At 38.8% G+C, this 26840-nt stretch overlaps 1 protein-coding gene across 1 annotated transcript in view; it reads left to right on the top strand.

The window, feature by feature from the left end:
* Positions 1–8723: 8723 nt before the first annotated feature.
* Positions 8724–26840, top strand: part of CMC1 (C-X9-C motif containing 1) — a 44860-nt gene continuing 26743 nt past the window's right edge. Inside the window, exons 1-2 of the mRNA XM_051789064.1 lie at positions 8724–8813; positions 21054–21146. Coding sequence (XP_051645024.1) covers positions 8789–8813; positions 21054–21146 — 118 coding nt within the window. The 5' untranslated portion in view covers positions 8724–8788. The remainder of the gene's footprint in view (positions 8814–21053; positions 21147–26840) is intronic.

Here is a 26840-nt window from a genome sequence, read left to right as displayed (position 1 = left end):
AGCGCTGAATATTCTTTTCTCTAAAATATGAATTAGTCACTGAAATTAAATAAAAGGTGTTATAAAAAGTGGAGTTTAGAAAAAAAAACAACTCCAAGAAACAATGAATTTGAAATAACCTGTCAAAAAATCCCTGCTTTTCTGAGTTGAATAACACTTTGCCCCAGTTATGCAAAAACATGATAGAAAGTTAAACCTTAGTTAAACCTTAGTTACACTTTCTTTTGACACATCACCATTCAATCATGTCTTCCTTGATGCTATGCTCCTTCCTAATTCTATAGGAGAAGCAGGAAAGAGAATTAAGTGCACATATATATAATACTTATACTACATTTCATGTATATTACATATGTATAATAATAACAGACATGCAGTAGATGTCTTCATACCAAATATGACATTTGTAATGTCTTCTTGCTCTCTGCCTTTATTCAATTCTGCCTGTTACTCCTTTCAGTTGTTTATACTATGAGATCTTTGGAACAGATATGCAGACAATGCCTGAAAAAAACAGACCCAAATCCCTGATACTGGTGTTAATAATTCACAATAATTAAACCAATGCTGAGATAGGTAAATAATAAAAAGAATAAAATCTACAATCCCAAATTTCAGCTTATTAAGAAAAACTGAGAAATACTTATTCAATTGGAGAGCAAAGAGATGAGCTGAGAAATCCTGAATTGTAGTATCTGTATTAAACTCCCAGTTTCAGTTTGCCCTAAATGAGAATTGTTACCATCATCATTGAAGTTTCAGAACTGTATAGCACTTCCAAGATCTTATAAGATTTGTTTTACTAACTTTGTCAAGGGTTTCCACTGAGTATCCATTTCTGTATCCAGCTTCATTACATTACATATCCTCATCTACTTCTCAGTTGTGCATAAAGGTTGAACATTGGTTGTAAAGGAAAGAAGATAGTTAATTAAATGCTTTGCAGCAAAGAATTTGAATGTAGAAGCTGTCAGGCTCTTAAGGCCTTCTAAACACAAATGGAATCAATGGGATAAAGCCTTTGAGTTTTCATTTTGATTCTATGTATTACAACATGTCACATTAATAGTAAAAAAAAAATAATCTCACGATTCTGTAGACAATACTATGGTTTGCCACACCAACAGCAACTAACCCTTGCTGCACCCCCACCAACCAGCCATCAGAACTGGAGTCACACAAAGCCTGTATTACTTATGGATGTAAATATCCCAGTGAGGTAGATAATTAGGAACACATCAGAATCATATCACAGGGAAATACATGTCAAGAGCTGAGTTTTCAAATCAGATGTCCCTTCCCTGCATTCAGTGCCCTCTTAGCACTGAAATGAATGTCAGTAGATGAAAGTACAGCAGCTGTAAAACCACATTCAGCAACATAAAAAAGATCAGAAAGGGAGAAGAGAATAGAAATAACATTTCTTTGCAGCTCAGCTACAATGAGAGTTTATATCTCAACTCAAAAATATGCAACATGATAATTTCACTGACTTCCCCAATAAGCCTCCTGTACTTAGGAACAGTCAAATGCTTAACTGCACAACATAGATAAGATACTAGGAACTAAGAAGTTGATTTTCAAAGCAATGGATGAACACTAAAAAGCAAAAAATACTTTTTTCCCCTTATTGAAGTTCAGATTATGGATTTTTATGACTGCCAATACTTCCTCTTGACAACATCCATATCTCAGTAAGTAAAACCACAGAATCAGTGCTGGCCAGTTGAGGCTCCTTAGAAGAGCAGTGTTAAATTTAAAGTCAGATTGAATTTTCCAGACTGGTGAATATGAAGAAGCTAAGTGTTCAGCATTATTATTGTTGCATCACTCCTGTGCACCTAAATACTAAAGCAAAGGGAAAAGCCTTGACAAAAACCCCCCATGCTTTGGGGTTTTTCCTGCCATATTTGTCATGGTAGGAAAGCATCTTCCTCTACTCACATTCTGTTTATCAGTCTTTAAGTGTCAAGTCTGAATTAGAAACAAGTGCAGTGAATATATTCAATAATTGTAAATTTTAAGGAAAATAAGTCCTTGTACCTCAGATTGTTTTTCATATTTTATGGAGAAGTAGACAAATAACCACAGACTTCTTAACAATGTAAACTAAGGAGGTGAGTAAATATAACATGATAATTATATAAAATCATCCTACTGTAAATTTGGGTAGGGAGAGGTATGGGGATTTACTGTAAGTTAAATACTGAGAACTTGATGCATGCAAAAAGAAGCTGTCTGCTGACAGAAGGATTTTTTTAGACAGCATCAGGCTCACATTCAGCAATGACATTTTTTTCTCTTTCATTTCTGCATCCTTCTCTACATACGTTAAGAATTAGCTTTGTCTTCTGCCCTGATGACTCGGATCTTAACATTTTCAGTGATGGCAATCCAAATGCAGAAGTATGGATTGCACTTAGGCCTAATTTTCTAAACTATGAGTAGTGTTACAAGCTCAGTGGACTATAAATTGAGGAACTTGATCTTCAGATCTCTAGTTTACCACTAACATTCCTCCACAATGCCCGGCAAACTGCTTAATCTCTTTGTGCTGTTGTTTCCCTATCTCTGAGGCTTTTTGTGGTTTAGAGATGAAAGAAGTAACTACTCTGGTTGAACTTCAAGGCAGAATGATGATCCTACATTACAGGGTGGTGTGCCCAACGAGAAGCAAACATTTCCAGAACTAAAGAAACAGACAATGATTCTTAAGAGGATCAACCAGCAGTTAAGAGGATTTGTATCTCTAAGCAGGGATTTACTACACAAAATGAGTATGTACAAACAAGACTAGCACTCAAACAGAACTGACTACCTAGCGCGTTTCAGTTATTAAAGGCTTACTCTTCCTTTTTCTTTACTTGTAATACAACTCCTGACATCAAGGATGGAGCTGTAACCCCTGTCCATGTTATGGAATGGATTTGAAAGTACCTTAGAACTTGAGGGCTTGCCTCCACAGAGACATTCTCTGCTTTGGCACAACTCTCCCCCTAACACATAAAAACCAGACTAAGGAGTGATTAGGAAATGTCCAGGCTACTACTAATGGCAAGACACCAGGAGGGCTCTTGTGCCAGCTCACATATTTAGAGGACTGCACCACAGAGTGATTGCAGTGACCTAGAAGCCACATCGAACACTGAATCATTTCCTTTTAAACGTATATCTTCAAGGACTAGCCCTTCTCTGTGTGGCAGGTAAAAAAATGGGAAAGGATGAAGCAAAAGAATGGCTAAGTAACTTTTCAAAGAAAATCACAAACAGAAGGAAAACTTGTTACTGTATACAGAGCTGCAAGGAGGGAAAACAAAAATCCTAAGCTTCAGTAGCGGCTGAAATAAGTTTCTAAATAAAACTTCCAATGACAGTCACTCTCTAAGTGTTGTGAATGTATTCAGACAGCAAAGCACTCTGATCATAGCCTGAAAAGTAATTGTTCTTGTAAGCAAGGTAAATCAAACAATGAAAGTTCATAGTTTGCTTTGTTTTGGGGGTGAGCCCTCCCTTGCTTTTACAATACTGAACTACTACTACTTGAAAATCTTGGTACCAGTCAAGTGGTCTACATCTGGTACATCATATAGTTTATATCTTTGGGGTACATCTAGTCTCTTGAGATAAAATGAGGGCATTTTAGGGGAAAAAAAGTCAATGAAAGATTGTGCTGTTGTACACAGACTTCAGAAAAGGAACTGTTTTGCACTCTGCCAATCAGATCTAGGAGTGACTGGCAAACATAATTATTATTTGATGTAATTTTTCTACTTGAGCAGATGGCCAGCTCCCTATATACTACTTCAGTGGCATCTTGCTAGAAAGACAAAAATTTTTGGTAGTCACTCTGATGGGATGGTTCCAACTCCCCTGAAACATCAGGGGAAAGGCCAGGCCCATGAAGGGAAGGGTGTCATTCTTGGTGAAGTGGTAAGAGACAGGCCACAGAACTCGAGATGGGCCCTACCACCACAGAGCTTCCTACTTAGCAACATGCCAGTTGCGGTTCTTCTAGAGAAAGAGAGATGCTGAGGCCACACAGTGCTAATGCCTGCGTTGTGAAGATACTGCAGAAGTCTATCATCAGTTATGTGAGACTTGGCAGGCTGCAGGTTCAGAGGTCTGCAAGACACTAATATCCAGAACAAGAAGAGTTAGAGATTACTAAGATAAGACAGAACATGCCTAGTGCTTCTTCCTACAGGAAAAGATTCTGATGTAAAGACCTCCTATTCTTAAACAGACATATGGATAGGTTTAATTTTATGGGGGAATAAACACAAAATGCACAACCAAAAGATAATACAAACTCCTTCTTCATGTTTTTCCCTCTCAAGGAAGACATGTCTCTAGTCAGTGGCAATCTCAGATGGCAATTGCAAATAAGGCCCTGAACAACTTTGCAGTGGCTTCTGTAATAGTATGCTCCCTTAAGAAAATGAAATGTTTCTTTGATTCTAAATATTCTCATTTAAAGCTCCCCTACATCTCGCACTTATGAGTGAATGTATTTCACATGAGTAAGCTTAAAAAAGAATCACAGCCTTTTACTGGAAGTTACATTTCATGAAACAAGATCAAAAATGTCAACAGCGAAAATGTCAAAGAGGTGCCATTTGAAAATATGCCTTTGAACTCATTTGACCAAGGCTATTGTTTAAAAAAAAAAATCACACCTGTGTGTAGACAGATAGGCTCTCTTTATCTAGTAAGAACTAGTTGTGGAGACACGTGGGATAGATAATTAATCTCTATTGCTATCTATAGTTTCATTGTTAACACCGTCTTGGTTGAAGTGTGAAAATATGTTCACACTTTTGAAAATGGGCGATTAATCAAATGACAATATGAATCTTAGGAACACAGAAATTACTGTTACCCAACACTACTTCTGACTATATATTTTTAAAAAAATTTATAAGAAAAGCACATTGTCTCGGGTATCCTTCAAGATTATAAGGGAAGCTACCATATCCTCCCCACTGTAACAATCAGTGCATAAATTGTGACCACCATCACCAGTCTACTTTTCCTAGTGCACCTAGTACTTTATCCTCGGGGAGTTAATTGCAGGGAATATTTTTCTTATATAGACAAGTTCCAAGAAACTGTAACAGAAAGATGACATAAGCAGCACTAAATAACCAGAAGCAGGAAGCAGTAGCCACTGTCCTATTAAGGCCCTGTTAAGTAGCAGTTGAGTGTATTAAGCACCACTGGTCTCACATCAGTGCCCCAGAGATGTCCCAATTAAGCAAGTTTACAGGATAAGTATGTCAGTTAAATGAAGCATACAGTACTAACTCGTATCGAAGTGCTACATGGCAAAAGCCCCACACGTTTCAGCACAACTTCACAGGGCTGCCCAACTTGTGCAAGATTCATATTAAAAAAGATTTGACTAAACACAAATTGCATACTCCAGATGTCATTTCAGAACTCTCTCCTGGGATAAGATACAAGTTAGACCTCATGTTTACATTATATTCTCTAAGTGTTTTTGATCATAACTTTGCACTTTTTTTTCTCTTTTTTTTTTAATGAAACCATCCCTTTATACCCTTGGATGCTCCTTCAGGATATTGTTCACTTCCACAGCCACTTCCACATTAATTAAAGAAGAAAAACTATTTTTTCTCTATACAGGTTGATGAATTTAATAACATCAAGAACGCATATAAAAGCATGTGGAATATGTATTTACAAAGTGTTTTGTTTTTTTATCTATACTACTAGAATTCTTGATATGGCTTTAACACCTCATATCTCTAACACAGTAATTCCTCTTTTCTGGTCTGTTCTTGAGCTGCTGTCAGAAAATAATTTTCCTGTGTCACCGTGTTGTCCACTGTGCCACCTTCTGGGATCACTGCACTGACTCCCAAGTCAGATATAAGCTATTTATCTTAATTTAAAGCCCTTTGTGGACAGTTTCTGTCTTACTTATGCCATTCCTTCTCTCCATAGTGTCAGTCTCATTTGCTTATCTGTCAAGGTAACACTTTCTGCAATATGTTCTCATTTCCAATAATTTCTAATAGCCCCATATAGCACAAGACTATTATCAGACCCACGGCTGCCTATGCCCTTACTCAAAAACTATTTCTTACTCTCAAATCTCTGTATTTGTTCTAGCCAAAGCTGTTCTAGACAATTTTTTTCCTTTGTATTTGTTCTTATTTCCTCAAGATATGTCTTACTCCCTTGCAGTTCTTAGCATTCTTCATTTTTTTTGGTCAGACTTGGAAATAAGACTTGCAGATAAATCCTATTTCTGCTCTCCAGGCCAGCTACTGGAAGAGAAGAGGACAGCTTCCCCAACTTACAAAGTTTTTGGACTTCCGTTTTTGTGCGTATTGCCTTCATCAAATAAAGTTCTGTCTAGCCTAGCACCCTGTGATTAAACTGACACAATACACAGAGCTGACACATAAATTCAAAGATCTTCATCAATAAAAAAAATCTTCAGAGTACTGATTTTACAGGGCATATATAAACACCAATAGCCAAGAGTTTAAGAGTAGCAAAAATCACTAACTAAAATAATGTCTTTTTTTAACTCGACCTACTGTTGTAAGTGTACATTCTCCTTTTTTTGCTGAAAGTTTCTCTTTGTATTACATGTTCTCTTGCATTTTCTTGTTGCAGATATATATTAGAACTCTTTGCAGATTGGCTGGTATCTTTTTTTTAGCACTCTTACATTCAATGCAGAAGTGGCACAGGCCAAAAACCCCTTAATAAAACAAATACAAGCAAATTGACATGTTGCATTTGCACAGCCCTGTTGAACTAAAATTCTCTTAATCAGTGTATAAACAGTAACTGAAATAGTATAGTTTACAGTTATGGAAAACAATTGTAACATTCACATTTTACTGTAAGGAAATAGACCAGACTTGTGGATTTTAAAGAAAAGAAAAGAATAAAGGCACTTAATGGTGTAAAACTGAAATGCTCTAGATCGGTAAGGCCAAAAGCAATCGTGTGGAAGATTTTGCCTACATCACGCTCTACTAACTTCTGTGAACATCAACATGAAGAACTTGGCTCTTAGTGTGGCCTCAAATTGAAACAATCTATTTTCAAATAAAGGGACTGAATTTTCAGATGGGGAAAATAATGTAAATCTGGGGAAAAAACTGGACTTGAAATTCTTTTTAAGAATAAATAATGTGGTGATTGTTATCAGAATTCCTCCTACTGATTTTTTCTAGACTGCTTATTATCTTCCAGAGGCATAGAAGGTCTATCTGGTGTTTGGGGAAGGCTCCTGGACTTCCCACTTCCCTAAGAATGTAATATTTAACATTCATCTTTCCATTTAACAGGAAGTAACAATGCCAGATAACAGAGGAACGCTGTATTTAGAAGCATTTTTGCAGCCTCCTGTAAGTGGTTACTGCATAAAATGACTGATTTTCCATACCACCTGTCACTCTAAAATGTTGAACACAGGAAAAGAAGGTGGGCTTTTTGAAAATCCTGGGTTGTATTTGTTAAAAAAAGTCCTGAGTTTCAGATGTCTCCTTGTTTTTAATTATTCTTAATTTCTGGGGAATCATGTTCTCGGATTTTTAATGTGTGGGAATTTGTCACTTTTTATTTAATTTTTTTTTAATTGCATGTTTTGTTTCCCAAACTGGTCAGCATTGCCTCGTGCCATGAACAACTAAAGACTGGTCAGTTAAATATACTGCAGACTCCTAAATATGAGTTTCAGGTGGGATAGTAAATTTTGTGATTCCTCTATCAACCACACAGCTGTCACAGGAATGTGGTCCCAGTGATATCGAAGCATGAGAGATGATCTCTCGCCCTCTGATTGGGAAGCCCTTCTTAAAGGTCACAGACCAACTCATTGGTTAAAACAGCCACCACTGAAATTCTTCTTTTCCACTTCAAGCCCTTGCTGTGGAAGGCAAGAGCTGGAGGCTGTGACACCCAGCCCCTGTCAGGGGCAGCACACACTCACAAGCTCCCTAGGTTCCCGGGGAAGTGGTACTCTCGGTATCTGGGCCCGCAGGGAGCCCAGTTCTGAGCTGCTCAGTAGAAAAGAGACATGGAGCTCCTTGAGTGGGTCCAGCAGAGGGCAAAGAAAATGACTGAGAGACTGGAGCATCCCTCTTATGCAGAAAGGCTGAGGAAGTATAGAGAAGATGACTGAGAGGGGACCTCATCAACATCTACAAGTATCTGAAGGGAGTGTGTCAAGAGGATGGATCCAGGCTCTTCTCAGTGGTACCAAGCAATAGGACAAGAGCCAATGGGCAGCAACTGATGCAGAGGAAGCTCCATCTGAACATGAGGAAGAACTTCTTTACTGGGACCGAGCACTGGAACAGATTGCCCAGAGAGGTTGTGGAATCTCCCTCACTGGAGACGTACAAGAAGAGTCTGGACGCAATCCTGCGCCACGTCCTCCGGGATGACCCAGCTTGAGCAGGGAGTTGAAGCAGATGAGCCCGATGTGATCCCTTTCCAACCTGACCCATTCTGTGACTCCTCGGTGACCCCCAGACTCCGAAACCACCCCCAGACTCCGAAACCACCCCCAGACTCCGAAACCACCCCCAGACTCCGAAACCACCCCCAGACTCCGAAACCACCCCCGACCCGTCAGCCCCGCTCACCGCCACCCCACCCCAGCTCAGGGCTCCCTTCGCCCTGCGCGCCCCCGCCCGCTGAGGGCGGGCCGGGAGGAGCGGGCGGGGCCGCGCCTGCGCCGCAGGGGCGGTGCGGTGCGTGCGCGGCGTGTGCGCAGCTGCCGGCGCGCGCGGGGCCGCAGATGGAGCCTCCCCCCGGCGCCGCAGGTAGGGGCGGCCGCGGGGCGGGCGGGAGGGAGGGAGAGAGGACGGGGGCGGCGGAGCGCCCCCCCCCCCCCCCCCCCCCCACGAACACACACCTCCCCACTCTCCTCCACACTCTCCTCCCCCCTGCCCCTCCCGCCTCGCTAGGGCTTCCTGTGGGAAACCCCCCGTCGCTTTCCGCTGGCTCCGCTCACTCGCCGGGGAGGGCGGCGGGCTGGGCTGCACCGCAGCGCCCGCGGGTGCTGGGAAGGGCCACCCCAAGGGTCTCCGGCCCGCCATCCGCGAGGTTCCCGGCGGACCGGGGCGTCCCCGCCGCACGCAGCGGTCTCCGGGCGCTCTCCCGCTCTCTCGGCTCCCTTTCCCCGCCGCCCCTTCCGTCCCTCCTTCTTGCCGCCCCTGTGACCTCCGGCGGCCGGGCGGCGCCCAGGCAGCCCCGGGGAGGCGAGGTGCCCGCTGGTGCTCGTGTGGCCTCTCTGGCTGTGTAACGAAGGAAAAGGCTAAACACCAAGGTTACGTCGCCTTTGGCTTCGCGTTGCCGAGGTCTTGCCCGAATGATTATAGACACGTGTCCACAGAAGTGAATGAAAACCCGTGTGCTTTATACCCGCGTAGTGTTCGCTCACCTGCCCTAAACCCCTGAGTCTGGTGCCTTCAGCTTGGTATGTAAAAAGGCCATTTCCCCGTGAGACCGAGCCCTGCGTGGTGTGGGCCGGCTCCAGCTGACACGAGGTGTTGGGACACCCGTAGCTGGTGACAGACTGCAGTGGTCGTGGCTGTGCACCTTGGTCAGTGCAGCCTGTGGCTGCTGCTTCAAAAGCTAAGAGGGTTGGCCAAGGTCAAGCTCCTGATTTCTGATAGAAACCTGTCCTGGGCCTGGCTTTCCAAGCCCTGCAGACAAGGCATTCATAGAGCAGTTAAGTTCTAGGTTTGTTTCTGGGTTTTTTGATCGTGTTCTCTAAGTGTTGATCTGTTACTGAATTAAGAAAATGTTATAAAACTTAATGCTGCGTTTTGAGTGGTGGATGTTCACATCTACAACATAATTTCACTTCCCAATTGTCCTTTGGAAAAAACCTACTTATTACACTAGCTTAATTCAACCTGTTGTGATTTCAGTGTAGAGCAAACACTGAAGTTCATCAGCATTCTGCTTCCCTGTGTTTCTATATAATGACATTATCTGTCCCTCCCAATCCATGTTGTAGTTGTATGTTAGCTGTAGTAGGACTGCTGAGGGTGTACATGCTGTGTGATACCAATACTGATATTCATCTGCCGAGCAGTGGCGTTGCTTACTGACACCTCTCTAAATCTGCTACCTTGTTATCCAGTGTCTTCTGCTTCCCTCCCCCCGTTCCCCATCAGTCCCTGGCTGTTATGGCTCTGTTGAAAACCTCAGAATGTGAACTAAAAGCAGACATGTCTACGTGAGGTAGTAGAGAAACTGGAACAGTAGCTGCAAGAGGTGTGAGCTGCCCTGTTCATATTAGTAAGGTGTTAACCCAGATACTCTGGTGTGGTAGGTTTTAGTGTCATCATTGTTAACTGCTTCTTGGCTCATATATGAGAAAAAAGAGGGAGAATCACAGTTCTGTAAATTATTACTGTGACTGATACTTCATTTTGTGGTCACAAAAGACAAATATTCTTATGGCTTTGCCAGGCAGTAGGGAGCGAATATGAAGGAGTCCTCTGAAACTCGGAATATAGAACCTGTGAATTATGTCGTGATTTGTATGGGAGGAGTTTTTTGACAGCCACGGTTCGGGAAGGAACTGTGGTTGTGTCATTAGGTGATTACATTCAGGAAATAAATTGGTAGATGAATCTGTTCACAAAAGTTTATGTTCATAGAATCAAAGATTATCCTGAGTTGGAATGAACCCACAAGGATCATCAAGTCTGATTCTTGGCCTTGCTCAGGACATCCCCAAGGATGACATCATGTGCCTCATAGCGTTGTCCAGATACTTCTCGAACTCTGTCAGGCTCGGTGCTGTGGCCACTTCTCTGGGGTGCCTGTTCAAGTGCCCAACCACTCTCTGGGGGAAAAACCTTTTCCTAATAGCCAACCTAAACTTCCCCTGACTCAGCTTCAGGCTATTCCCTCGGATCCCATCACTGGTCACCAGAGAGATCAGTGCCTGCCCCTTCACTTCCCCTTGTGAGGAAGATGTAGACTGCAATGAGGTCTCCCCTCAGTCTCCTCAAGGCTGAACAAGCCAAGTGACCTCAACTGCTCTTGGCCTTTCCTCTCCTCTAAGCCCTTCACCAACTCTGTTGCCCTACTTTGGACGCTCTCCAAGAGCTTTGTATCCTTGTTGTAATGTGGTGCCCAAAACTGCACACAATATTCAAGGTGAGACTACGCCAGTGCAGAGCAGAGCAGGACAATCCCCTCCCTCCACTGGCTGGTGATGCTTTGCCTGACACGGTTGGCCCTCCTGGCTGCCAGGGCACTGCTGACTCATATTCAACTGGCCATCGACCAGGACCCCCAGGTCCCTTTCCACAGCGCTGCTGTCCAGCATCTCATTCCTCTCTGTCCATACATCCAGGGCTGCCCCATTCTAGGTGCTAAACTGTGTTAATCTTCACATAGTTGGTAATTGCCCAGTTCTCTGATTCACGTAGGTCTCTTTGCAGAGCCTCCCTGCCTTTGAGGGAGTCAACAGCTCCTCACAGTTTAGGAAAATGTTACATTAGTTTGTTTTATCCTTCTCCAGAATGAATGTGCTGCAGCTCAGCATTGAATTTGATTTTTGTATGCACCACTTCCAAAACTATGTAGGGTGCTGTTTTTAGTAGTAGAGGCCATGGGTTATAAGAAAGCACGTTTTCTTTTTAATGTGCACTTGGTTATATCTGTAATTTTCAGATGATGATGTCTGGATCCCCAGTTGAAGATTCACAGATGTGTAAAAAGAAAAGTGGAATCATTGTCAGTAGCTGAGATATACAATACAGACTTTGGTACCCTTTCTAGACATAGGGCTTAAAAGCAGAGGGGCTGAAGACTGATTTAATATTTTTTCTAAGATACTTAAAATGTTTGTTTCTTACTGTTATGTGGAAATCTAGGCTGCTAACAAGTTACAACATCCATTTTTCAGTGGAAGGAGAGAATTGGGCTTGCAGAATGGTTGTAACTTTGTTTCAAAGTGGCAAGGGCTGTAAGACCAGAGCTAGAAGAATATCCTGAAAGGAATGAAATGATAATTTCAAAAAATAGGGAGGATAAAATAATGGGGGATAAAACAATGTTGAATTTAAAGGGCAAAAATATACAAGTAAAAGGAAAAGTGACTTTTCAGCTGTTCTTTTTCAGCTTTTAATTAAACTTCTTTTAGATAAGTTGCCAGAATAACATCTGCAATTCTTGTGTTAATGTAAGCGAAAGGCTTTTAGCCTTGTCTTCATGTCAGAACATTTCATGTTCTGGAACTTATGAAAACACTGGTGTGTTTTGATCATATCTGTGATGTTAGTTTCCAAGATCTTCGTTCATTTTTATTACATATACTGATTATTCATTAAGTACATAGGTACAGAAGTCAAAGGTTGGCATTGATTTTTATTGTCTCTTAGTCCTTCCAGTTAAAGGAATTAAAAAAAGTGCAGGAAGAATGGTATTTGGTCCTGTTATTCAAAAGCCTTGCTCTTCATTTGTGTGTGGTGTTCATTCTTTGGAATGAAAGGTGTAAATTTTATCTTGAAAGGAGTGGCTAAAACTTTTAATTGTGATTTACATTATTTTTCAGTACACCTTGTCGTACACTTCTGAAAATGAGTAAAGAGGACTATGTAGTTCTGGAGCAACTGATTAACATTATGGGGTATGGTGAGAAATCTGAGGTTGTTAACATCTCCTATTGTAATAATGGGGGGAGTTGTTGGTTTTTAGATTTTCCTGCATCCCTTCTTTTTCCAGATGTTGGGGACTTTGCTCTTTCTGTGTCAGATTTGCCTTTTACTTGTCTCTTGTTTCTGATGCAAATTGTTGCATAGTTTTTGCTACCACTGCTTAGCTCTATTTTATGTGATCTGTTTGATTTATACCATTGAGGTAGTTTGTGGTGCAGGACCTTTCTCTGTTTCTTACTCCAGGTGAAAGTAAGCAGAAAATACTTGGACAACATCCACTGTTAGTTAGAAGGGATGTAGAAGAAATAGGGATTGTACACTTGGGACTGGTTTCAGAGAAGAGGCACTCAGAAGTTTGGGCTTGATTTAAAAAGTGTTGAACCATATCCTATATAAGAATTGAATTGTGTCTGTGCTGTTATTATATTTTGGCATCCCAGAAAAAAATCAAAAATGTATATTTGATTGCTGAGTACTGCTGCATGGTGTCTTTGTTTTTAAGTGAAAGAAAGCTGTGTTGAGGACTTTGCATCAGTTACCAAGTGAAACATTCAGCAGCTTTACAATGGCGGAATTAGGGCTGTCTCTGCTAGTTTAGTCCTAGGTCACTCATGGCCCTAGTTGTTACTGACTCTATATTTTGTGCATTTTGCTGGAATTCTCATTTGAGGTAGGCTGAGGTAGCTCACACCCGAAGTTTTTCTAACTGGCAGATCTGTCATACTTGAACAATGGTACAGGCTAAACACTAATGAACCTGCATTATTTCCAGCAGTAAATACTTAAGTCCTAATCTGTAATTAATTTTCAGGCCCTGTAACTGGATTTGCTGTGTGATCAGCAGTGTAAAAATATCTCCTTGTGTCGGCTTGGCTTTACTTATTACTCACTAGATGTATGAGCATTTGCAATCTGCATGTAATTAAAAAAAAGTGTGCTTTGCCGAGTCTGCTTTTCCTTTTCTTTCTGGATATTACAGACATTCTGTCATACAGCCATTGTTCACTTTTAGCAAACAGTATTCTGGTAATCCAGTACTGCCATATTGCAGGAATACGAGCCCCAAAGCAAAATGTAAGATAACAAATTCAGCCACTGAAAAAGGTGAAAATTGACTTTGAGGTGACGATAGAATGGTGAGAAGTTAAAGCTTTGGAAATTTTCTCTGGTATTGTCATCCCTGTACTCCATCTTAATTTAAAATGATGTCAGTATTAGAAAGATCTCAAAATCTGGAACTTTTTTAGTACAAATAAATTTATTCATATACATTTAAAGAAGAAAAAAAATGGTTGCTGTGTAGAGAAGTTGCACTGATCAGTGTCTTTTGCTTTTAAATCAGGGTTTCACGGTATCACATATATAGTTTCACTTGGATTATAACACTTCTGTCATTTCACGTTGTCCTATATTTTAAAACCCTTAGTAGGAACCAAGTACTTAAGGCTCTAGTTTGTATGCAAACACTGATGTGCAAGTGAGATTACCAAGCTCAGGTGTTTGGGCCTGGTCCGTCATCTGTCAGTTTACACTGGATGTTTTTGACTGATAAAATCCTTTACCTTTAGCAGGATTCTGCATGGTTTTTGTGGGACTGCGGTTACAAAGCAATATGCTGAAAGTCATTGTCACTTTGACCCCATGAATTCCATGTCAGTAAAGGCACAGAAGTTCTCTCAAAAGCTACAGGATTGCATACTTAAAGTATTTAATTACGTCGGTACATCAAATTAGAATTGTAGGAAAAGACCCTAAGCCTTTAGAAGGATAAGGGTTTTTTTGTCCCATGACTTTAATGGGTCTGTCTCTAAATGAATTTGTTCCGTTGTGTGACTTAGTGTTTTCAAACAGAGGCTTTGAGTAGTTGATAATATATTCAATGATACAGACTTTTTGGATAAGTTTTTATGATGCACATAGTCATAAATTATTCACATGAATTAATGCAAGATTGGTCAATTTTATTTAATACAGGGAGGATAAGCTAGGCAGAATAATGGAGATGAAAATTTTGAGTTGAATGCATTCTTTTTCTGGAGGAGTAGTAAGCTTTAATTATATTGTTTATTCAAAACACTGTTACAAGCAGACTAAAATAAATCTGATTTTTTAAAAAAAATATGTAACCTCTAGAGCCAATAGTCTGATTGACGAAAGGAATGTTTGCCAATAAGCATGCACTGAACAGTGTGCTACTCCTTCTGTTATTAATAAAAGTGTTAAAAAAAAAGTGTACTTTTCAAGTGTATTTTTATAATTAGCTCATAGGCAAGTGTCTTAAAACAAAACTTTGGAATGGAACAGCATATTTACAGCTGAGAAACAGTTTTTATCAAGTGATATGAAAAATAACTGAATCCCCCCAAATTAATGCAATTTTGTAACTTAGCTATAAACTTGTTCTCCAAGCCAGCTCAAATATTGAGTATACGATAGGTCTGCATATGGGAAGAATGAGAGAATGGCCGGTAAACTCAAGTTTCAGTAGACTTATCATAAGACCTTCCCTTCCAGGAAAACAGCTCCTTTAAATGTGGTATAGGTTAAAGAACAGGCATTTTGTTTGCATCTCCTTGGTTTTCTTCCCTTTGACTGTAATAACTGTCTTATTTCTACTGCTGAAGTTCTCATTAATACGTTTTCAAGTTTTATTTCTTAGCTTAAAAAAGAAAGGCATCTTAGAAATCTGTCTACTTACAAGTGCTTACTTTTGATAGCAGCTGATAGAAAAAAATAGTAAGGTGTATTAAAAAAAGTCCCTTTTATAGCTCCACATTTCTCAACCAAGCTCCCAAAATAATGAAAGTGATTGTTTTTGAAATTTATGCATTTTGAGGAGTATTACAGTTTAACTTGGATTCTTGAACCTCAACTAAACTTTCTACAGCATTTTTGCTAGTAAGTGATTTCAAGAAAAACATGAGGTAAAACAGTTACAAATTAGAATATTATAAAGTTACTAAAACTTTCTCTGTTCTTCATATATACTGTGATTACTGAAATAGCTATAGTATTTAAAGTACTATTTTGAGCATTTTTTGAACATGAATAAGTAAACAACCTTGAGCATTTTTTGAACAAGAAAATCGAAATTATAGGTTGTATAAGTAGAAATGCATGTTTCAAAGACTGTTACTGGAATCACTTGACACAATTCCTCTTGGATGCAGAAGGTGTGAGGTTTCTTTAAATATCTGGGTAGAGTAGATTGCAACTTTTTCTCAACTTTTCTGAGTAATCTGTGTCCCTGCTACCTGAAGTAATGAGAGAGGTGAAAGCAGAGCTGTAGCTACCAGCAGGAAATAGCAAGTAGAGGGTGAGTAAAACGTTTACTAATTGTGTTGAATGGCAGGGGAGAGGGAGATGATACAACTTTCCTCAGGACACTCTTCTAGGAAGGCTTTTGTCTTGGTATCCCCTGTTTGTAATAGTCTTCTAATGAGTATGACAAGCTGCTACAATCTCTTTCATTATTAGAACTGTAAAGCAGCTTTGTATTTCATTCTTTCCTTGTCCTCTAGAAGATCTGCTGCTGACTGCACAGGTCTACACCGTTGTTCTCAAGGCTTCCTGGGTCCTGTGGTCAGAGGCTAGGAAGCCAAGAGAGTATTCATCATCTGTTTTCCCAGCTTCCATATGGAGTGACTTCGATGTGTTCTAGTGGTTGTGATGTTCTTGTTCCTATTGATGCATAATAATTTTTGGGTTTTGGTCATTTTTACAAAAATAATTCAACCTGTTAAACTGAATGGCAATGGGCCTTGGCCTTTCATGCCAATAAACAGGTTTTGCAGCTGAGGGTTTTGATCAACCACAGAAAGCTATTACTGTTTTAGTCTCGTGCCCTACATATTGTATGCAACAAGAGAACCATTTCAAGCGCTGAGATTTGCCAAAACGCACAGATTTTATTTGTTAAAATAAAAGTCTTAAATGTGTTCTAAGCAATTTGCTGAATAGGGATATCTCCCAGTTTAGTAATCTCTTTCCTTTCTTCAATTCTTTACTCTGGGCTGAGGTTTTATGGAAAACAATTTCTCTTTTCTGTAGCTTTCTCCCTATATATCTTTTTTTTTTCCTGGCAACTGCAAGTTTATAACCTCTATAACTGTTCTTTATTCTCTCCTCTGTTCCTTGTCCCAAGAACATTCTGGAATCTGCTGATCTCTGTCTTTAAGAAACATTCAGTAGTTTAATTACACAGATTCCTTGGATGTAGCCTTATTCACATTTTCAAGGTGCTAGTGACTTATATGCGGTAACACCTGCGAGGCAGCATTTGGTTTTAATTTTGACTAACTTCTGTGTATATTTTTACAAACTACGTAGTTTTTACTGCATTTTATAACCTTTACTTAATCAGTTTGTGTTCATCCATTTTTCCCTTGTAACGTTCGATGATACTAGGAAATTTCATCAGAAAGTAAGGTAGAATCTCAGAGGATTACAATGCCTGAGTTTGGGCTGGCAGGGGGAGAAGGAAAAGCTTCTGCTAACATTTGTCTGCCCTCTGGAAGCTGAAAGGTAACATATTCTTTTTGGTTCACTTTGTGGCCCAAGGCCATGATCACCTCAAAGAGCCTACCCAGAAAAGCAGGAAATGTGTGTTGAGGATGTAGATGGGAACCAAAGGTCTCAGCTTTCAAATGCAGAAGGCAAATTGTAGGAAAACGTATTTCTTACTTGTCTGGGAATAATGTTTTGAAGATAAAATAAAACAAGAACAAGACTGTTGAAATGCAGATTCTTCTATAGGGACTATTCTGCAGCAAATCTGGTATTAGAATAAAAATTATCTTTCTTAGTGCAGAGTAGTGAACTTTCAAAAGGGGGGAAAAGTACTTATTCTGAGGTGGTGTTTCTTTGAAAGTTATTGCAGAGATGATTAGGTTGGATTGATGATCTTGCAAGCACTTGCACATCAGTATCAGAAATGCAGTTTCTTTGCACGAGAACACATTTGTCTTAGCTGGTATCTGCTTTTGTTAATATTTGTGCCTTATTTGTCTTTATTATTTTGTATAAGTGCTAGGGATACCAACTTCAGTGAAGTGTTTTAAGATTGTTGAAGGAAAATCACTGTAATTGTAATGCTATGGATAGTTTAGAATCAATTTAGAATCAAGGAAGAATATTCAAATACTTAAGATGTTACAGCAGAAACACAGATATAATACTACCCAAACTGAATGTCTGCATTTGAGCTAGTTGGAGAGGTGGTTGCACCCAGATGCCTGAAACTTAGACAGTATAAGATGACTTAAATTTCATAGAATCATTTAGGTTGAAAAAGACCTTTAGCATCATCAAGTCCAATCGTTATTAAGCACAAAATATTTTCTGATTGAAAAATACAAAAGCAAAATCCTATAAAGATAAAAATTTGTGAGATAAACAAATAATTTAAAGCTGATACTTCCCAACAAACATTCTTCTAAAAACTGTAGGTGAGTTTGTAAATGTTCTTCATTCTTGTTTATTTTATACAGTTGAATAATTACCTCTGAATTACTGTTGTAGCTCTCTTCTCATTCTTTCTACTGGATGCTGCCCAGTGTCCTGATGTGCCCTCTCCTTCTTGCATTTTCAGCCTCTGCAGGTTTGACAACATGGGACTAAGAAGAGGGAGTTTGCCTGGAGCACAGCTCTGTCATGGTTCTGGTTGAGCTGGTGTTAACACCACTTTAACTACTCCTTCCTATCAGTCTTATGCCCCTTTCCTGTTGAATAATCAAACAGAAAATTGGGTGGTTAAGCTAATTTAAAACCTGAAAACCCTTTTTGACTGTTCTGAGCTAATAGAGAGGCCTTCTCTTTTAGGATTTCTTTTTCTTTGCTTGCTTCCTTGCTTGTTTGTTTGTTTTGTGTCCTGTTTCCGTTCTAGGAATTGTATTCCTACCTACTTCTCTTTGTCAGTAGAGGGTAGCTGATCCTTGCTCTAAAGCCCTGGGCTTTGTGGTTGTGGGAACCGTAGATGGTTCTAGGCAGCTTTGCCAGCTAGGGAGGCCCAGCTGCACTTCCCAGGCCTTAAAGACTTCTTGGCTATTTGCTGCATTTCTTTGCTATCTGCTACGTTTCCATGTGGTCTGAAAGTTGAACCTGTGAGAGCCAAGGGTTGCACTTGATGGTCCTTCTAAGTCCCTTCCAACTCAGACTATGATGCTAATTGTTGGAAGTAGATAAGTAGATCCAATTACTCCGAGGTGCAAATCAGCTGAGAAGCACTTCTTTGCATGTATTTGAATTAGTTTTCTGTTTTGAGCTGGTCATTCACTGTGTGTTAAGGTGCATAATAGTGCTGATGTGATGGGAGTGAGGGCAATGGGGACTGGTAAAACTTCCCTTTTGGTGGCAGATAGCAACCCACTTGCATAACTGTATCCACCCACATTCATAGGTCAGCTGCCTGCTCAAAGCACCAATACAACAAAGTCAAGTTTAAAAAAGAAGGGAGTAGGTTTAAGCTATAATTTGCACCAGTGGTACTCATGACGGTTCAGTCTTTCTTCTTGTCCGAGAGTCACACAATTCCCTCCTACAGGTCGTTTTGGAGTTATATAGTGAACTGGATCAGGGAATTTTTCTAGCTGAAAAATTCCTTGACAAGAAATTTATTTACCTTTAACCCAAATTAACTTCCCCTTTCATTCACCACAGGGCTGCCGAGCCCATCTGTGTGGGCAGCGGGAAAAGAGCATCCTAGGGATGGGGACAGGGCAGGAAGGCTGCAGTGCCAGCTTGCTTTGAGTGAAGTGAGTGGAGCTGAGGCACGTAGCTTGGTATTGCCATTTCCTGCCATGTCATTCAGCTGAACTGATTTGTCCTTTTTAAAACATATGTTTAAAGTTTTCTGACAGCTTTGCATTCTCTGTAACAAATGCTCGGTACAGTAATTGCACTGATATTCTGCAGAAAGTTAAAATGAAAGATATTTGTAGTTGTTTTATCTCATGAAAATCAGAATATGGAAGCAAATCTTAAGTCATGAGCTATTTGTTTTCAGTATTTTTGTCGTATTTACAGAATAGACTTTGGTTTTTTTTTTCTGCTGTAGAAATTCTAAGAAAGATATTTTTCTTGAGGAGAAGTGTAAGTCTTTCGTTCAGATTCTGTATATTGCTCATTATAATCCTTTGTTTTGTTGCTAGATTCCACTAGTAATATCATGTATGCAATACTGTGTAATCTCCTAATGTAATCTCTTAGCATTAGTAGACTTTAAAAGATGATGATGTAAGGATGACTAATGTTAGTCTCCGTTGTTTTTTTATGTAGAGTAGCCAAAAATCCTCTGAAAAGTGGTGTTTGAAAGCTGTAGGGAACTTAAAATCTCCTTCTTTCCTTAATTTCAATACATTGCACTTTTAATTTTTTTTGTCATTTCATCTTTTTTTTTTAATAAGCAATTTTAAAATGAAATGATTGTCACTCAAAATAACTGTATCTGAGAGTATGGTTTTCATAATATGAGCATCCCAGCTGATGCTATTCTGAAATGTAATATCAAAATCAAAGGAAGAATAAATAGTGTGTTTGAAGATGAAAACCAGGTATTTGATATAACTGTGCTGAACTATACAGTGTTCTGAACGAAGGTCCTTAAAGGTTTTTTAACTCAGAAGCTGAGAAGTAAAAGGCTGTGCTTGATAAATTCTCATCCCTTTGTTTTGAAGAAAGTGGGTTTGGAAATGCAGGGTTTTTTAAAATGATCTGTCTTGTTTGTTCAAACTCACTAGCTGTGTTCAAGAGTACTGAGTTCTGGAGACAACTGAAAGCAAACTGCAACTGTACTTTTAAGTGCAGAATTCAGACAGCAGCATTTGTTCTGTTAGATTGGATTTCTCAATGAAAAATCTCCTAGATCCTTCATTGAAAAGACTTAGTTTTCTTCTCAAGAACTGAAGACTTCCACATAGCAATAAAAATTTTAGGGTGTGCTCTAGCATGTGCTATGTTTCTCGGCTTTGTGCCAGTGAGTAAAAAAGTACATACAGATAATGTGCATAGAAAAATACTAGTATCCTGAAATAAAAGTAATTAATGTTTGTGCTGTCTGTATGCAGATTTTCTGTTCACTAAGGCAGAAATTAAAATGTGCTGCTAGAATTTTCTCCTTTATTTTTGTTCATTGTGTACATTAAGCAGAATAGAAATATTCAGGATAATGATCATATTTGTATCTGAGCAAATTTAAATTTTGGACTTACCATCCTTTTGATCTATGTGGTCCTTTCATGGTACTTTTAGCTGCTGTTTATGACAGTTTTAGTGTACTAGTGTCTGTTATATAAGCAATGCTGTGTTATTTCTTTAGATTGACTTTGATGTATAGATATTACAAATCTTTTTTTCAAAATTATCTTTTTTTCACTCTTGCAGAAAATTCTAAGCTGAGACATGTAGAAAAAGATGTTTTGATTCCACAAATAATGAGGGATCGAGCCAAGGAGCTGTGCTTAGATAAGGTGCAAGGTAAGAGTCAAATATTCATTAGGAGATCAGATATATTCTGATATCAGATGTATATTTGTGCCCTGAATATAATCCTTGGTTTTGAAATCATGTAGTCAGAGAATTAATATGTGTGATCTGCATCTTATCTGTTCACTGTGAAACCAGTACTGAAGCATATAAATCTGCTGTGTTGGCTTTGGCTGCTTGGTGATGTGGACTGTTTTCCAAAATGACTTGTTCTCGAGTGCTGTGGAATTTAGTATGATTAATACAAAATTTTGCACATTTCAGTCTACACTGTGTGGTGACAGAGCCACACAAGAGTTATTGCATTCCTATATGTAATATCTGATACTTACATAAAAAAGAATTGCCTCATGTGAGCCTTCAGTTAGGGCTTCTCTCATTATGATAAATTTGTGTAAATATTCCCAATATTCCTAACTGCATCCTTTCCCTGCCCCAGCATTTGAATGATATGTGCACATAAACCCACATCTGTTATTAGACAGACATCGAAATAGGGTGATGCAGTCTACTTCTGTTTTCATTTTCTTTTGAAGAGTACTGGACAATAACTCTTTAAAGTAGTATCACCACTTCTTCTGACACCCAAGTCGTCTAGATTGGTACTTTCTAAACTTTTTTGATTGTGCACCCCATCAGTAAAAAATTTCTGAGTGCACAATCCGAATATATGTATATTTATTTATAAATTATGCAAATGAACCATTGTACTAGTATGTTAATATGCACTACAAAACATGAAAATAGAAATTAAAAAAGGAAGAGATAAAGATGAAATAAACAGTACTTTAAAATATTTTTTATGCTATTTACCAATGGTACAAAAACATTTTTGCTCTGAAAAGTTTACTGTTAATAACAGTATTTTTTATTGACATCTATATGACTTAACATGCTTCATAATCTTCATTTAACACTGTGATAGAGGAATTTGAAGGTCTGGTTCTAAGTTCAGTTTATTTCAATACTTGATTTTAACGGATGTCATACGTCAAAAAGATACCTCACAAAGATGCATAGATCCCAGTGGAAAAAGTACATTGTTCCTTGCACTTATTAAACTATAGCCATTTTTTCAATACCATCCACACATTTTGCAAAGTTTTTGCTTAAAATTGGACTAGTAAATGACCACGTCCCCAGATGTCCATCAGTTGTTCTTCAAAACTCATTGGAAGGTGTTGCATATTTATATTTTTAACCCACTGAAACTCTCATTTGGAAGATTTTTGACAGGTTAGAAGATTCTGTTTCTATCCTTTTGAGGTGTATAGATGGAAGAGGTTTTTGTAGGTGACACATTCACATTGTGTTTGGCAATAAAACCAACTCAAAAGTCACATAATGAGGGGAACATATCTGAACACCTGTTTTCAAAATGCTCTGTCCAAAGCACAAGTTTCTTTTGCAAAAGAGTTACTTTTTCACTCATTGTTAAAACATCATCTTCACCTTGAGGGGACGCACTGAGTGTTTAGTTTTTGGAAATTCCTGCTAGGTAGCAAACTACTCACACCACTTGTCATCACCAAAAAGGTCAGAAAATTTGGAACTCTTGTCTTTTTGTAGAAGAAAAATGTGTCAGGTTTGACAGCTCCCTTAAGGGTTTTGCCGCAAGATACCCAGCGAACCTCTGCGTGGTGCCCGAGATTTTCATGGCCCCTCCCCATCTCGGTACAAGCTGTGGCAAAGCTGCCAAGAAGTCTGGTAAACATGCCACTGTTTGAAGGGCTTGTTTTTATAAAGTTACCACATCAGTGTCATCCTGTAGCACTTTGTGCACTCCTGGCTCCAACTGCCTTGCTGCAATAGTTCACCTATGAGTGATGTAGTGAAGTGTTTCACTGTCTCTGTAGCCTTAGTCTGGAATCCCTGTTTTATTCCAGTCAAAGCAGCCGCTCCATCAGTGGATACATTTGTGCAGTTTTTCCATGATAAATTGGTTTTTATTCAAGAAGCCACTTCCAGTTGAGAATAGATCTTCTCCAGTTTATCTTTCCTTTAGTGGCTCACAAAAAAAGTCCTTGTGCATTTCATTATTGACATGCAAATAACTCAAGTTGAGAGAAGTTAGAAACTTCTGTACTGTACTTTCACTCAATTGTATAGCAAACCTCCCACACTGTGTAACTTGTTCTAATACTTGTTTCTTCAAATCTTCAGCATTGTCTTCTGTGCATCTTCCAACAGTGTTTACTGACAAAGGAGTGCATTTTAGTTTGTTGCCACATTGTTTTCCCTGTATTATTTTTACTGTGGCAGAAAGAAAAGTTGTTTCCTCAATGGGATGTGGCTTCAAAGGAGACATCTAGACATTTATCACTAGCTTTAAAGTCAAGTCTAGTTAAAATGGTCCAGTGTATTTCTAAGCAGCTGCTTTTAGGGGTTCTTCAAAAGATAAAAAAGAGTAGTCTTACAGTAATTTTGACATTGAGTAAGTGGGAAAAGAGTTGGGAATATCTGCCAGAAGAAAGTAGCATCACATGACAAGTACCTTTCAGTGCTGTTAGAAGGACTTAATAGACCTTTTTACATTTGAACAATAGTTGAATCATTTTTACTTTGAACTCTATACCTGTTGGGGGAAAAAAATGAAAAGTAATTGCAGTAATGTGGGTCATTGAAAGAAGATGTCAGTTAAGAATATTCTGAGAGCTTGCTGTTTGTATAATATTGTTTGAGGGTAAACCAAAGGGTGATTGTGTATGTGTTTTTCTCCCCTGAACTTTCTCTGTGTAAGATGAGGACTTTGGTTTCAGCATCTTCATTTTCTGTGGCAGCAACCAGTGTTGGAGATTCTTGAGCTGTGAGTTGTAGACTGTTGCCTTGCAGCTTCTCTGTTGTTTTGCCTCCATAAATTTTAAAGCCAAATGTTATGGTTTTTCTCTTTCTGTGACATTAGGCAAAACTATAATTTCTTTCTCCTGCATAGAATTCAGTTGCGTTTCGTTAGGAAAATGAGGTTTGTGGATGCATCTGTCTTCCCCTCATTCCTGTCACCTGCAAGCCAGCTTTGATCAAATTGTGTGGCAGTTAGAAGTGGAAACAGAGTATTTCTGAAAAAAATTTTGATCAAACAGGCAAGCAAAAACCCACATTGATACTCTTATTAAAAGATAAAAAGGTAGTAGCATAAGTTCAGCTATTTTTGTCAGGATGGAGGGGAGAGACCAAACCACGGGAAATGAAACTTAAGCAGTTTTGTGAACTGGAGGTTTATCATTTCTTAAATCTATTGTGAAATTATTCCTGGAATAAATTTGTCTTGTTAGTACACAGGGATAGGTGTTAATCAGAGTAAATAGGCAATGCTTTTTATGCTGTAAACAATTATAAGCTGTGTAATTAAGTAATCAAAGCTCCTGCAATTGTTTGTGTGCTGCAGAGTGTACACACATGCATGAAATGGAGCTGTTTACACCAAGTGGCGTAACTACTCCTTTAACTTGCTCTCAGTGTAGGATTTTCCTGCGTTATGTTAATTTTGTTTGAGAAACTCCTATTAATAGGTTTCATTTTGTCTTTTGGAAATTGTGGTAAATGCATTGGTAATATAGGAAATAAAACTATTCCACAAGTGTGGGCCTTAACAAATGGTTTGATCACGCTGGGTTCACATGTATCCCTATGGGGAGCCCCTATACATTCAATAGTACTCTGCGTGAGCGCGGGGGTCCATCTGTATCCAGCCCGTTACCTTAGCCTGCAGCTATACCACCTAGAGCTGTGTGCTTATCAGAGCTAATAATGCAAGTAATGACAGCCTGTCCAGCACGTGTCCCAGAGCTGTCCAGGGAAAAGAAACCCCAAGGGTTAAATAAATGAATAAATAAATAAATAGAAAGGTTTTGTTAACTCAAAAAGTGGTCCTGCCGTCCTAGTGCACGGTTGAGTGGGTGACCCGTTGTTATGCTTGGTTGTTCGCCTACTAGAGTGGTTTAAGGATGAAGAAAACATGAAAATATGTCCATCTGATCATTTTTAAGAACAATTCAGTATTGTGTCTGGTCATATTTTACTTAGATTATACTTAGATTAATTTTATTTAGATTATTTAAATTTACTTAGACTTTTTTTTCAGATTGTTCCAATATAGTGTGTGCTGTGCGTTTCTTAAGAATTTTGTACCTCTCTGTCTCAGAATAATTTTTGTGTGTTTTAAGACTTTCAAGCACTTTTTCAGTGAAAATGGATATATTAGTAATTTTATTAAATTGGTTATGTTTCTGGGAAACATTAGTCAGTGTTAAAGGACCATTATGTAAATTGCTTTATTGTGTTCATATCCATACATTGTATGTGTGTGAAATCATGGGCTGCTATATGAGTTACAAAAATAAAAACCAAGCAAACAAGAAAACACAACAACATTGTCATACATGGTCTTTTCACTGTATTTTTTACAAACTGTAGCATGAGTTTGCCAGAAATAATATTATATCCATATATTTCTGTATCAGCATGTCCTTCACATTTCAAACCTATGTAACTTAAAGGAACATTTATTAGCTAGTACCTTGTCCATTGATTTTATGAAATAATTTCTTAAGTTTTTTTTTCTGTGGAATTATCAAGTTTTTTGCTTTGATTTCCAGTTGTAAAATGTAGATACGACTAAGAGCAAAATCATAGCACATTTCAGGAACCTGGAGTTAGCATTTTTCATCAGAACTGTTCTCTTTAGCATATCAAAACTTCTATATTTTCATCTAGCTGTGCTTTACTTTCCATTACTCCTCAAACAAGGGACACTCACAAAAAAACCTGCAAGAACTTCGGTTGGTCTTGATCATATCTACAGAAAAGCTTGTCCGGTTTCTTGAGAGCACTTACTCTGCTGTTCAAAGTTACAAATTCTGAAACTGAACTTGATGGTTTAAGGTAGAGAAGAACTGTTGGGAACAGAAATGTACAAACTTGAAGGACTGTTAACTTAGTTTAATTAAATCAAACTTAGTTTGCTTTAATTTTGGGTTACTTGGTTTGGAAAATAGAAACAGCTAACTGGCTTTGACATGTTGTGGGTTCAGACTGAAGAAGTCCTGAATTGAGAAGTTACTGAGTCACTGAGTCAGTCATGAAATTAATTCTGTATTATATTTCTTGTATAAGTTTTGTGTATTTGTTGCATTGTAAAGCATTTCTACCCACCTTCCAAAACCTCACAACATTTTTTGCTGGGAGAAGAACAAACTTGCTCTAGAGACAAAGAGTTTTAGTTCTGAACTTTTTTCTTCTGAATTTTGTTCTCTGTAACTGATACATCATCTGGATTTGGGCCTTTAAAGATCACCAAGAGGTAGTGCAGATTTCTTCTGTAACTGAGACTCATTTGTAAGGTTCAAGGATTCAAGTAGGAAATTGAACTACACGCTTTTCAGGGGGAATACAGGGATAGATAGTCCAAATCAGCCTGGTTCTGCCATTAGAAAGATGGTGAAGTAAATGTAGCCATTTATTATTTGAAGCATATTGTGGGAGACATCCCTTTGACCAAGATGACAAGTTGTTCTGTCCTTTAAAAAAAATTCATTAATTAAAAATAATTGTTATGAGGGAGACACAAGGAAGATATTTCCATCTCCTTCAGTGGATTAAACTATTATGATGGTTCCGTTGTCTGTGGGAGCTGTATAATTAAAGCAACTGGAGTCACATTGCTGAAAAAAAACTGTGATACTTGGC

This window comes from Manacus candei, unplaced genomic scaffold (assembly GCF_025592945.1).
Source record: "Manacus candei isolate 608988 ecotype Guabito, Panama unplaced genomic scaffold, ASM2559294v1 h1tg000026l, whole genome shotgun sequence".
In the NCBI taxonomy this organism is placed as follows: domain Eukaryota; kingdom Metazoa; phylum Chordata; class Aves; order Passeriformes; family Pipridae; genus Manacus; species Manacus candei.
This window is presented reverse-complemented; position numbering and strand designations above follow the sequence as displayed.